The 13892-nt window shown below is 49.0% G+C and overlaps 1 protein-coding gene across 1 annotated transcript; it reads left to right on the top strand.

Annotated features, from left to right (window-relative positions):
• The first annotated feature begins 3269 nt into the window (after positions 1-3269).
• Positions 3270-7240, top strand: LOC144175526 (uncharacterized). Its single transcript, XM_077704601.1, has 2 exons — positions 3270-3293; positions 5339-7240. The coding sequence occupies exons 1-2, from the start codon at positions 3270-3272 to the stop codon at positions 7079-7081; spliced, it is 1767 nt and encodes a 588-aa protein (XP_077560727.1). The 3' UTR covers positions 7082-7240.
• Positions 7241-13892: the final 6652 nt, after the last annotated feature.

Genomic DNA, 13892 nt, shown 5'->3' with positions numbered 1-13892 from the left:
TCTTCATTTCAAGCTTCAAGAGTAAATTTTGAATACCCCGTTTGGAAAGACTTATGTCGGGAATACTCGGACAAATCGCAGCGAATACCGGAAAATTGCCGTCATCCTTCGTGAATACAGACGTGAAATATTCGTTGAACTCGAAACAAAACAGAGTCGTCGCTAATGCACTTGTTGTCTACCATAAATGTATTGTTTGAGCTTGAGGTGGGTGTTACCAACCGCCAAAATAAATGGGGAGACGTCGCGATTAAACTTGGAAGAGTTGCACCGTAATAGCTGGCTTTATCCGCAGTGTTTTAGCTTTTTTAATTTTTACGTTTTAATTAATTTTTGCTTTGATTTCAGGAGTGCTTGAAGTTTTCGTTTTTTTAAGGCACTTAAGCTGACGCTGCAATTTAAAACGCCTCCCGAGTAATTTAGGGACTGTAATTGTTCGAGTTTGTTGTTATTTTAGGTCCAAAACAGTGTATGCAATCGAACACATATCTTTAAACATGAACCACAAATGTTTTATATTACACGTGCTGTTGTGAAATGTACCGTAGTGAAGGTCCAAGGTATTAAAAATGGCTGCTCCATTGGCCCTTGAAAAATTTGGGTAAAACTGTACCGTGTCTGAACTGGTAGGAGGAACATTCAATAAAGTTAATATTACAGCCAGGTGATCAGAGATGCCAACCGTAACCTTACATGACACTTTGGTTTTGATAGTTCCGCTTACAGAAAATAAATCAAGAGTTGCCCGAGTGTCATTCAGTATCCTAGTGTAAGCGTCTACGACTTGGGGTAAATCGAACGTGAAGGCAATATCAAGCATTTTGTTGTTAATTAGTAACGTTGATTCAGAACAAAAATTGCTCCGATCAATATAGGTAAGTTCAAATCACCAGCTATAATCGTTTTCTCTTCCCCTTTAACACAGCTATGCAAATGTTCTTCCAATCGTTCCAAAAAAGTGGCAGCTGAGCTGGGCTGATGGTAGACAGCTCCCAGGACGTATCTAACATTTTCAACAAATAATTTTCAAAAGAAACTTTCTCCCACGGAAAGATGTGGCATTTTTAGAACTTGAAGTGAATCCTTAAAAACGATCCCTGCTCCGCCCCCTCTTCTGTCACGGTCTTTGCGAAGCAGATGATAATTCTTTGCAGAAATTCACTGTCTCAAATGTCACTACTTAAGCAGTATTTCGTAAGTACAGCTATGTCTGGGTCGTGTTCGATAAATTAAGCCTCCAGCAGAGCAGCCTTATCTACGATGCCACGGCACTCAATGTTCAAGATTACGAAAGCCCGCCTACAATATTTCTGAAGTCGTCTCCCGGATTTGTTCACCTTATAGCGTCTGTTCTTCACGTCATCCCACGCACATTTTGTTCCGTCGACACTAAGCGCATCGAAAATCTGTTTGACTTTTGCGCCAGCGTCTCTTTCGTCAGCCGAGCTTCGCCAAAGTTTTTTTTCTTATCTCTCGTACATTCATTGAAAAGCCATGCGCTACCGACAAACCCTTCAATTTTTTGCAGGCACCAAAGTTGGTGTCCTCCTCACGGTAGTCCTGCAAATTTATAACAGGGCGGCTGACGTCTCTGGGCTTGCCTAATCTATGACACCGCTCCATGCTAGGAATTTCAAGCCCCAGTTTTTCTTGAAATATCTCTTTTTGTATTTTATCGATAGGTTATCATTGTTTCGTCGCTTTGTTCGTCGAGGCCGTAGACAACAATCTTGTTCCTCCTACTTCTGTTTTCTAAGTCATCGACCTTGTTCAGTATATAGGACGTATTCTTATCGGGACGTTCAACGACGGATTTCAAAATATCGACTTGCGTCTTTAGCTGATTCATGACTGTCATCTGTAGTTCCAAACCTTCAAGCCTTTTCGTTATGGTCTATCTCACCCTGCGTCGCTTGGATAGTTTTAACGGATGCGGTCAATTAATTTTGGTTTTTAGTTAGCATTTTTTTTTCAGTTGGCCCTGGGTTTGGTTCTATGTCACGACATGTCAGCAAGCTTAGTGGAAAGGGAAGAGTATCGGTAAAGACATTCGTAAGCTTCAGTGGGCAAGGCAGCAGCACTAAAAATCGCTTATCGCTTCTGGAACATTTCACAGGCAAGTAATTACTAACCTGCACCATGAAGCAAAATGAGTTGGTCAGCATTGTGCCCGGTGTACTGCTGCCGAACTCACTGTTTGCCGCAGACGAATCGTAACCTTTTGTAGCATCCGAGCACGGCCGCTCGATAGGAACTAGTTCCCATCAAGCGGCCGTAAACCGAGAATGTCACGTGGTGTGACGTCGCCGAACCGGCGTCCGATGTTCCCGGACTGCCATATTGGTACCGTAGTTCGCCCACCAACAGTCGCCTTGAGTTGATAACGCGCAGCTTGCATTGACGACATGGCTGGTCGGTGATCCACTCGAAGTGCTTGACGTATGGGAGCAAAAAATCGGCGCCATGAAGCAAAATGGGTTGGTCAGCATTGTACCCGGTGTACTGCTGCCGAACCCGCTTGGTACGATAGCGATAGCATGCAGTCGAGTCCACTTATAACGATGCCGTTTATTAAAATATATAGGATATAACGATGAACAGCTATGGCACTGTCAACTTTTGTATTATTTCTATGGTAAAATGAACCGCTTATAACAATGCGCCAGTGTCACTACATCGGATATAACGATTGAATTCGGTTATATTGTGGACCAAACGTGCAACAGTGATGATTGTAACGACGCGGTTGCGCAGCCTACTCAGGTTAGTGTCTTTGTTGGAGGCCCAATGCGTGACACAGTCCCTCGGGGACTTTGTTTCCGCAAAGAAAATTTACCTCAGCTAGGCGAAGCGCCTATAGATGCTCTTAGAAAAGATTTGCGCTAGCTGCACACGCGGCCAACAAAGGTGACCGACCGTGGCTTCTTTTCCGCAAATTAGTAGTAGCACGACCGTGCTGGAATGCGAATAAAAGGTTTTGAGCTCTGTTCCGTCTTTTCATTTCGCAACCCGCTTATAACAATTATCGGTTATAACGGTGGGATTTACTTGGCACCTGGATAGTGTTATAAGTAAACTAGACTGTACAGGGTGTTGCGACGATAATTGGAACAATTTAAAATTTTTTCTGAGGAACCGCCGCTCTGTTCGCGCTCAAACTTGCCACGAAGGTCGCAATTTGTGGTCTATTTTGTTTGATACCGGGAGCAACGATGGTACTTACATGTGTATTCTGAAAATAAACAAAAACGATTTTTGCATTTGGGAAAATGGCGGCTGATTTGTACGTGCGAGTCAGCGCAAGTTGATGTTGGAACGACGGAACCACCTGCAGAGTGAAACGCATGTTTGGGATTCACGAACAGAGCCAAATGGTGCAGCATGCGATCATAAAATGCACCTAAAAATGTGGTAACAGACTATCAGAACACCAGGTTGTTAGGCTCGCACGTTCAAACCGCCGCCATTTTCCCATAGGCGAAAATCGCTTTTATTTATTTTCAGGATAAACAGGTAAGTACCGTCGTTATTCCCGGTGTCAAACAAAATAGACCACAAAATGCGACCTTCGTGTGAAGATTGAGCGCGAACAAAGTGGCGGTTCGCTCAGGAAAATTGTTTAAAGTGTTCCAATTACCGTCGCAACACACTATATATCCAAACTTGCTGCGGTGGCTCAGTGGCTACGGCGTTGGGCTCCTGAGCCTGAGGACGTGGGTGGGGGGTTTTCAATAAGTTCGAACAAGGGTGGCTGGTCGAGCTCTGCAATTTTCCTAAATTCTTTATATCATTCGCTGATCGTCGCAATGGCCGGATTCACCAATATTTTATCTGGAAAAAATTATTGCCACTGAAAACGCCTACTAAAGCGGCAAGGCAGGCAGACTCCCGCCGGTACCTGTTCCTGCACGTGAGCCAAATTCACCATCTTCTGTCGGCGAATATATTCCCTTGAGACAATAGGAAAATTTTATGCTCAATTTACGTTTGAAGCAAATTCGTCGAAAAATTTTTGTTGCTCAGAATACAAATTTCTTGTATTAAATTATCAAGTTTAGATTAAAGTCCTATTTTTTCGAACCAGGCGCCTGAGTATTACGAAAAGTACTCAAGTTACAACCGTTAAAAAATCAGCCTACGGTGCGTTTTCAAGTCTTAATAAACGCATCAAACTGTAGTTTTTGAGATGCAACGGGATGCAAGTTTTAATGGTAACGACAAGACCCCATGAACCTTTTTTAAGGACTATCCCCACCAGTGTGTGTAGTGGGTGGTAAACGGTGCATTGGGAACGGATGGAAGGGTGTGGCTAGCCTCCTATAAGTCCAGGAGGCGTCTTGTACGGACTGCGTCAAGGGCGCGCCGCACCAGGGCGACCTGGCGCTCCGGGTGCGGAGAGGTCAGCTCTGACTGTCATTGCTCAGTGGAAGGGAACGACGGTTGTTGAGGGTAGAGAAGACTTTTGTAGGGCTCGCAGCACGAAATAAAAACAACAAATATTGCGGCGTCCGCCGTTTCCACTCAGCGCAGAGGCAGTCAGAGAACGCTCGCATGAGCGGGCGCAGAAAGCGGCGGGAATAAAAACCAAAATGCGCAATCGCCGAACGATGGTGTTCACTTACCAATGTTGGACATGAAAACTGGTAATATTTTCGGACTGCCCATACGTGGCCTGTCAACAAGATGCGCCACATGTACCAAAAAAAAAGCCACGGGCTCCGTTGTTTGCATAATAATGTATCTCGATAGTACAGTGTTTAAGAAACCAGTGAACAAAAAAAATAGAAATGATGTGGCATTAGGATCAGACTCGCTGCCTTCCCGGATCGACGTTTTACTGAAATATCGCTAAGACAACGAAGGCTGATTTTAGGGAGAAGTGGTGTAAGAAGGTTTGCGCGTTAGTGAACAACTTCCAGACTTGCTGTAGCTTTTCGTGCTTGCGCTCCTTCTGTTTCCTGAAATGGGCAGCAAAGCCGCTGAAAGTTAGTTCTACTCGAAAAACCTTTCGCCATTTCACAAAATATGCTTCGCATTGGTTACATTCACAAGTTTCTCACCGCTGAATTAAACTTCTCCTCTACGGTTTCCCTGGCGAAATCATGCCGGCGTTTCAGAATTCTGAACTTGATTTTCGCGCGGAAGTTACCCTCGGCGCAGCCTATCAAAAGCTGTAATGGGCGGCGCTGCCGGGGATTCGCGCTGGTCTCACCGGGCGACCTCGTCGAAACTCGAGATGGTGGTCCTTTTTCAAACACAAATTCTCGTTGCACCTGGCACAGTTGGGGGCGAAGGAACTGGCTTAAAACTCTTTTCTTGTCCCTTTTTACTTTTATAGGCATACGAAGAGCACGAGCTCTTCCAGAAGTTCGTGGATGACGTCGGAGCGGTGAGCCGAGCACAGCTGCCTCCGTCATCGCAACAGACGGCCACAGAGATGGCTGCCATGGCGTACCAGACGTGCGAGGATATCGTGCGAGGAAACCGCACGAGCATGACTACGGTCAAGCTGGTCCTCCACGAGGCTGGCTTCTTCTCTTTGGGCACCTGGAACACGTCGTTGAAGATCCTGAATGCCTCCTTCTTCCTGGAAGTGAAGTGGCGGATCGCCTCTCCGTTCAAGATTAGATTCGTACAAAAAACGGGGCCAGGACTCGCCATCCACCTAGGTCCGAGTCAGTCAGTGGAGGAGTACCTCGACAGGAGGCAGCAGTCGGACTGGGGGATTCGGTCATATTACGACTTCGACGAGATGAAAGGCACGTTTCAGTCAGACATAGAGGAAAAGATCCCGTACGCCGTGTGGCAAAGGGCCGACGACAAGGTGACTAATGACTGGTTAAGGAAACTTCCTACCGGCGAGAAGAAAATGAAACCACAAAGCTGGGACGAGTCCGATATGTACGAGAAAGTCACGATTATGAGCCGAGACGATTGGGCCACTTTGCTGAACACCTACTTTGGCAACCCTATGCCGCTGACGTTCCGCGTGCTTTCACCGGACCTGTTTTCCAGCTTCGCGGGGCTACCAAATTTGGTCGGCCATGACATGGCGCGACCGTACTACAGGTGGTACATGGTGGAGGTCCTGGCGGGTGCCGTGTACGCCCCATGGATCACCAGACGGCACCCCGATTACAACAGCGCACTCCAACATCAGCGCCGGAAATGCTTCGCCATCTTGGAGACGTCCGCTGGCTACGCGTTTCTCGCGCCGTACGTCAGGAACACGTTCTCCACTGAGGTCACCGACGATATTGTCAGCCTGCTCCGCCAAGTTCGTGGCGCCTACGGCAAGTTGTTCGCCCGAACCGGGAACTTCAGCAAGATGGCGAACTTGCTGCCTTCTTACTCCACTGACTCGGGACACGTTCTAGATTTCTTGGACGACGCCACTCTCGAGGAACGTTACTATCACTACGAAGCTATGACTACGGACCCCCTCGACAACTGGAGAAGGCTGAAAACTGGCCTCGAAAGCTCCGTTCACGGAGACGTCACGATGGATGCACCTGGCGATGTTATAAATCATTTGCGGTTCTACATACCCCTCAACCCACACCAGGACTTCATCCTGCGCCCAGACGTAGCCGTCCTCCCGTATTTTGACCCTCGCATGCCCCCAGTGCTAAAGTTGGCTGGTTTGGGCTCAATAATGGCGTACGCGATGACAGATGCCATCTACGCCGCGAAGTATAATTGGACGGACGGAGAACGCAAAACGTGGGACAGCAGCATCTCTTGCATACGTCATTGGGTCAGTTCTGTGTCCGACAGCCCGGAAGGACAGCTCGACCTGCTGAAACGCACCCTGGCGCTTGCGACCGTCGTCCTGGCTCAGCAAAAGTTGGCCGTCGAGTCCGAGTCCGGCGCGATAGTTTTGAAGGATCTGCCCGAGCTGTCTGGGACGCAGCTCTTGTTCGTCGCCTGGTGCCACCTCGAGTGCGGCAAAAAACATGGCTTAAGGCGCTGCAACGTGCCCGTCGAGGATCTCCCGTCTTTCGCCGAAGCGTTCAAATGCAAAGAGGGCGCGCGCATGCGAGCTTTCGAGCTCTGCACTCAAGACCTATTGGGAACGTAGATGCAGACGACCTTGCGATGCGCGGACAGTTTTGGGCTGTCATACACAGTTCACGTTGTTCCATTACATCCTGGAAATGTGCGTAGTCTAGCGTGTTGTGCCTAGCGGAAATGTACATAGTCTAGCGTGGGCTATCCCTCCTAAACAATATGCTACTGTTATTTGTTGATGGCCGCAACTATCGCGAAGACGTATTTTTGTTCGCCCTAGGGAAAAATTGTTCCATCCAGCAAAAAAAATACATTGTTTGTTCAATAAACATTCTAGCCGACAACTTCGGGGCTAGACTTTTGAATGTCTCCGATACGTATTTTTCATATTAACCTGCAGAAAAATACTCAACTCACCCCGTTCAAGTTGTGGTTCTAAAATTAATCGTTACTCTCTCTCTCTCTCTCGCTCTAGTTTTCAATAAGCTTCGTGCGTAATTTAGGGGATGCGGGGGACTGTAATTTAGGGGATGCGGTGCCATTTCGAGGGTGAAATTTTGTGTTGTGTTCTTTCCTGTTTAATAATATGATTTTGCATTTAAACGGGAGAGAGAGAGAGAGAATAAATATTTTTTTATCGAGCAGAGGCAGATGACCGGGCGTAGCGCTGCTGGCGGGCATCCCTCGTCCGGGATGCCCTGACTTCCGCTGGCCGCCCGTGCTCGGTTCGCCATCTTTACCAAGGAAGCTCGACCAGGGAAGCCCTCCACTGCTCGCAGGTGGGGTTGGCAAGTGGGGGCGACTTTAGAGTACGTTGGCACTTCCATATTATAGGGTACAGGGCACATGGCTGGGGAGATTAAGCACCGAGGAAAGGTTCCGGGGTGGGGAGTATGAGGTGAAAGCGTGTGTGATGTGGGTGTGTGTTCGTCTGGAGCCGCTGGCAAGTTATAGCTTCCTCTCTATAGTTCATACCACCAGCTGCATGCAGCACTCTGGAGGCTACATTGTTGTCAATAGAGCGCGCACTGAGGGGCGCCTCGTTCACCGTGAAGGGGGTTTTGAAAGGGCCTTTCTGTCTCCTCTCTCGGCAGGTGCAACTGCAAAGCCCCGGCGCCTATTTTCGCTTTCCTTCCTGGAGGCTATACTGACAACAATGTAGCCTCCGCAGTGCTGCATGCAGCTTGTATACCACAAGCTGCATGCTTGTGGTAGTGTTAGAGGCGCCAGTGTAGAGGCGCCAGTGTTGCGGTGGGAGGCTGCGGCGAGTTTGCTTGTAATGGGCGAGAATCTCTTTGTAGCCACTGAGTGGGTGGAGGTTATCTTGAGGGGGTAGACATTGGCCACCGTGGGCAATGGCTAGGTGTATGAAATCGCGAGCCGTGGCATGAGCCGCTACTTTGCCGGGGATGGCGGTGCGTCCACGAGCCGAGTCGATGCAAATACAAGGGGTTGTCGAGAAGTTTTAGGGGTGAAGCTCCTCTTGCTTGGGCCCTGTCCCGGCCATACACGCCACATTAATGATGATTGTGGCAGGATCCCCCTAGGGATTAGCCAACCGAAGATTGGCCGAAGAGGTCATAACGTTCAGCGCGTTCGTTGCTACCCAACAAGGAGGAGAGGAAGAAGAGGTTGTTCGTCGCCTGCGAGCTGAAGACACGTTCCGGGGGTACGCGACACAAGACGCTCTCCAGAAGGCGACGGCCAAGGTGGCTAAAATGTCACACACCGAATTCGCCAACTTACCCATGGACATTCCCATCGTCCCAAGCAAGCCCTACATAATCACCACAAACATCAACGTCGTCGACGAGCTTGTCAACGGAGCGGTGGAAAGCTTGACCGAGTCTTTAAATGATGTGTGGCCGACGAATGTTTCACGGTTTTACCGATAAGCATTTTAGCTTCGCCCCTCTGATCATCATTCACTTCGTGGAGATGGTGGGATTTTTTTTAGTATGAGTGTAGTTTGTAATGAAATGCTGTCAATCTGGTACTTTCGGCGAGCTATCTGCGAACCCGTGAGGATAGTAACTGGTTCAGGGCGGGAAGTGGCGGCCAGGGCAGCGGCTATTACTTCAGTGACATCGATTGAGGTTGTGGTAGTAGTGGCGGCATTTATGCATTGGCCAGTATGCGTAACTTCACAGGCTACGTGGCCTGCGTGCGTGCCAAGGGTAGGGGGCAGCATCTCTGAGTAGGGCGGTGGGGTCGTTCCCGCATTACGCAGTAAGGGCTCGAGCACGAGAAACCCGGCGGCCGATGTGGTAGTTGGCGTGCATACTACAACCGATTGGGGCCACAGGGATGCAATTTCGCAGGTCTAGAGGGATGCGTTTTTTTTTCCCTCGAGGGTATCGGCCGGTGTCCTGATGCTGTAAGGACCTGCCGACCAGTGGGATTCAAATGCAGGCGCCGTGCTTGAGCTCATTAATGGGCTTGAAGCTCTTCCCACGTGTTGTGAACTCCCAAGGCGAGTAATCATTGGGTCCAAGAGGCAGTGGGGAAGCTAAGCTCAGTTTTGTATTCTGCGCTTATCATGCTGTTGAGCCGAGTCTTTTATGTTATATTGAGATCACGGTATTGGGTTCCGTAGGTAATGCGGCTAATGAGCAAAGCTGGCACTATTCGTCGCGTATCGTGCTCTTTCAGGCCTCGACGGCGGTGGCAGATGCGTTGCAGAAGGTGCATCAGTTGCGACAGGGTTTCGTGTAATCAGGTATACCTCGAGCAGATTTGTTAAAAGGCTGGGAGTTACGCATCAGGAAATACGATTTTTCGAATGTACACTGGAGGCCTTGGGTCTGGAGTTAGCGAAGAGTAACGGTATCCGCTTGCTGCAAGGCGGCTTGCTGCTCTCCAATGCAGCCAGTAGGCGTCCAGCCTTGCGTCACAAAGGGACAAGATTGGAGGCAACTTTGCTGTACCGCATCCGAACGAGGTCAGCGAAGACCACAGCGTGGCTATTCAAGGTGGGCCTCGTGCGATCGCCTCTGTGTTCGTCATGTGCAGTGATAAGAGATGTGCAACACTACGTAATGTGTTGCCCAGAGCATGATGTCGAGCGGACTGCAATATTCTCAGTGATTCGAAAGCTGGCGGCCACACGCAGCACTCTGGGCCACATAGCCTTTCCAAGGAGACATTGGATGCTGCGCAGAGACGTGTCGCGCCTTCTACTAAGCTGCCTTCAGGAGACGGAACTGGCAAACTCGTGGTGAAAGGACACTACCATTAAATAATTAGGGGGAGCTTGAGCGGAGCAATTTCCGGCATCTAACCCCGCCTTATCCCACACAACCACAACCACCACCAGAAAGTAAGGCCATTCGCGTATAACGCGTGTTGGGGCGGGGGGAAATGTCTGCAATTTATGTAATGAGGGGAAGTGGGGAATTGTCTGCAATTTCGGTGGGAGGTCCTTCATGGCCATGTTTTATAACCGTGGCGAGATAGCCTAGCCTTGCGGGGTACCTTTCGCTTGAATCGTGAAAGCGGAGGATCGAAGATATCCATGACCACTTGCCGCAGTATAGTCAGCTAAGAAGGCCGTGACGTAATCATACATGCGTTCTCCAATACGAGAGATGTGAGACCTGCAAGTATTGCCTAATGTGAACCGTTATCAAAAGCACCCTTCATGTCTAGAGTGAGTATGCAGCGCTTCTGGGATGACGTGAGGTGATCAATAATGTCCGACTTAAGTCGGACTAAAATATCTTGCGTGGACAGATGGGGTCGAAAGCCAAACCTGGTCATTGGGAACAGATAATTACCTTCCATGTACGCTACCAAGCGGTTATGCATAAATGCTCATACAGTTTCCCAGTACACCATGTCACTGAAATGGGGTGAAAGTTTCCTAGAGTCAATGGTTTCTTGGGCTTTGAGATAAGAGAAATATCCGCGTGCTGCCAGAGTTGTCGTAGAGTACCCGCATTTCATTGTTTGTTGATGTACTCTAATAAAGCTTCAAGGGCAGCTGTATCGAGAATGCACAGGTATTTGCTCTCGATGCGCTCTTTACCCGGGGTGGTATTGTGGGTAACATTCCACACGACTGCCTCAATTTCGCGAAGGGCGACGGACGCATCGAGGTCAGCGTTTGGGGGCCTACGTAAGGAGTATGGGGCAAGGACGGGTCCTACCCATGGTTTCTTTAGCTCCTCTAGAAGTTCTTGTTCCGTGCAGGAATAGTTTTGTATGAGGCGGCACAGGTGGTGGGCCACTGCTGTTTTGTTTCGCTGATGCCCATTAGCGATCTGAGGAGATGCCAGGTTCGACGCGTGCGTATAGCGTTCCTTGAAGCTTCGTACAACAGTGAGCCCAATTGGGCTGCCTAAGATGCTCGACATAATCAGAAGCCTCCTTGGTAAACTTAGCAATCGGTTTGCGCAGTCGCCAATTGGTCTTTCGAGTTTTCCATCGCTTGATTACACCACGCCGGGCTGCCCAATGATGATCGAGGTGGACATCTACCACCGGGGTGTCAGCAGGTAGGGAATTTTTTTGTCTAGTTCTGTGCTGTGTCCAGGATGGCAGCTGACTATTCTTCGATGTCATGAATAGATTGCGCAGGGATGTCATGACGAAATGGCGTCCAATCCGTTAACCGCGCAGTGCCCAGAAGAGCTTTTGTAGCTTTTGTGTGAGGCAGCTGCAGGCTGATGATGTGATCATTCCCTAGTGTGCCTGGGAGGCATGTTCAAATTCGGTCTGTAACATTATAAGCCATAGACAGGTCCGGGGAAGAGTCGCGTGATACGCTGTTTCCAGTACGGGTGCTTGTGCCGGGAATATGGCATAGCAGAATCTTTTTTGCTGTATGGCTTCGTACCCCTGCGTAACCTTCTTACTGTCTTCTGGGTGACCCCAGGTGGTATGTTGGGCATCAAAAGCACCTACAATTACCAGCGCGTGGCCTTTGGTGCGTTGCCGCATGATACGAATGAGTGGGGGTGACGTGGGGAGCAGTTGAGAGGGCTGACTGAATATGTTCAGAACAAAACTGCTTTTAAGCTGGCCAGTGCCCGGGAGGAGTTCCACGATCACAGTCTGTTTCAGTGGGAAGGGTGTGAATTTAAACAGGCTTGTGTAATTGCACTAATATGGCCGTTCGACTACCAGAGCCGGAGAAAAATGTGGTATATCGTTGCAGGTGGGGGTTTTCTGCGTCCGTTTCTTGAAGCGCAGTGAGAGTGGGAGGGTTGGGTTGAACATATTGATTGGGTACATGTTGCTTGCTGCGATATGATCTGCAGTTTCATTGCCAGAGAGGGAGTGAGGGCGCGTGGCACTGACTGCGGTGGGCGAATTGGGGAAAGTGCTCATCGTCAGATTCGTTCATCAGAGTGGAGCTGGTTGATGGTGCTCGGCACATCCACGGGATGCATCGTTTCGGCTCTTGTGAGGCGGTGAGATCAGACTTGCTTTCAAGAACAGCTATGCGTTCCGAGAGGGTTTGGTTGATATCACGAATGAGGCCTTCAAACCGAGCGGTGTCACGTGATGTAAGGGGGTTTGGGGGTGGTGTAGGGGTGGCTGAAGAAGGGGCGGCTGCTGGAGGGGCAGTTTGGGGTGGATGAGGTTTTGCTGAGTAGTTCTAAATGCTTTTCAAGGTTCGCGGTGCGTTCTGCCTGGGCCGTCAACAGCTGCCTAAGCTGGTCATTTTCTTCTCGAAGTGTGGTGATTATACGCCTCGAGAGAGGCCTGTAGGGGCGCCACTGAAATGCCCCTAGCGGCACGTTTCGAAAGCAGTCGCGGGAGTCTTTGGCCCGCTCACCACTGTCGCCGTTTCTTTTGCGGCACGTTAGTGACGGATATTTTTCGTCTTTATGTGTTGGAAATACATATTCATGTGGAGCAGTCACTGTGTTCGCAAATCTGGTGTATGTACGAGAGTGCAAATCCTTCGAACGTGATCTTAGTGTGGTCCATTCGCTCTGCATAAGCGGCAGGTGTGTGTCACAGCCCGGCGTCGCGAAACCGGCATTTGCATGGAGCTGATTGTAATTCCGCTACCCTGAAATTTACTAACAGTACGTAAGCAGCGTTCGTTCAGATGCTCATGCTACGGCTATAAACTACGATTTAAATCGGTTTCGTGTGCTGGCATAATCTAGCCGAGCATCACACCTGACAGCACGCCAGTTACGCTTCATATCTCAGATATTGATACCTACCCTGAACAAGCCCATGTGGCATAAGTTTCACGGACATTCACGCAATACGCACAATGGATACTGCAAAATTATATGCGGGAGTCCGCACAAGACAAAGAATTTACTGCTGGGTCGTATTGTCGCGAGGTGAGCCCTCGCCAATATTCATCTGCTACATGTATCACTTGTTTATATCCGCGTCCCACGACAAAACGCTTCCTCGAAACATCGTCATATGACACAGGGAGTCTGCAGAATCTAGCACAAAATTGAAATCATAACGCCTTATCAGATACCACACTCTTCCAACGACACCTTTTATCGCGCTTGTGTACTGACTTACTGTATACTTCAAAAAATGTGTCCGCCGAGTGATCAACTGTTCGTTAAAGTCGAAAAACTAAATAAAAGTGAACGAGCAGGAGTGCGTGTGGTTATTAAAACGGTCGTTACTTGATTTGGCTCCGCATTTGTACACAACGGTGTACAAATACCTGTCCCTACCTGTCTTTGAAAATATCAGTGCATTTCGCATCTGGTTGGTCTAGCGAGTCCTACCTGCTTAAGGTAAGACGAAGGTCTCTCGAATTTCCGAAGCTGCACTGACTTTTTTTCCATTCTCGCGCGAGCTATTCGGTTTCTTCCGGAATTGCAGACCACTGATTTTTCCGTGGTTTCATTAACTTTCCTAGGTTCTTGCTATACGGCACGAGTGGCACA

Source organism: Haemaphysalis longicornis, unplaced genomic scaffold (assembly GCF_048455015.1).
Source record: "Haemaphysalis longicornis isolate Haplotype H1 unplaced genomic scaffold, Haemaphysalis longicornis Haplotype H1 scaffold_3, whole genome shotgun sequence".
NCBI classification, from domain to species: domain Eukaryota; kingdom Metazoa; phylum Arthropoda; class Arachnida; order Ixodida; family Ixodidae; genus Haemaphysalis; species Haemaphysalis longicornis.
Note: the sequence above shows the minus strand (reverse complement) of the source record. Positions and strands in the feature narration are given on the sequence as shown.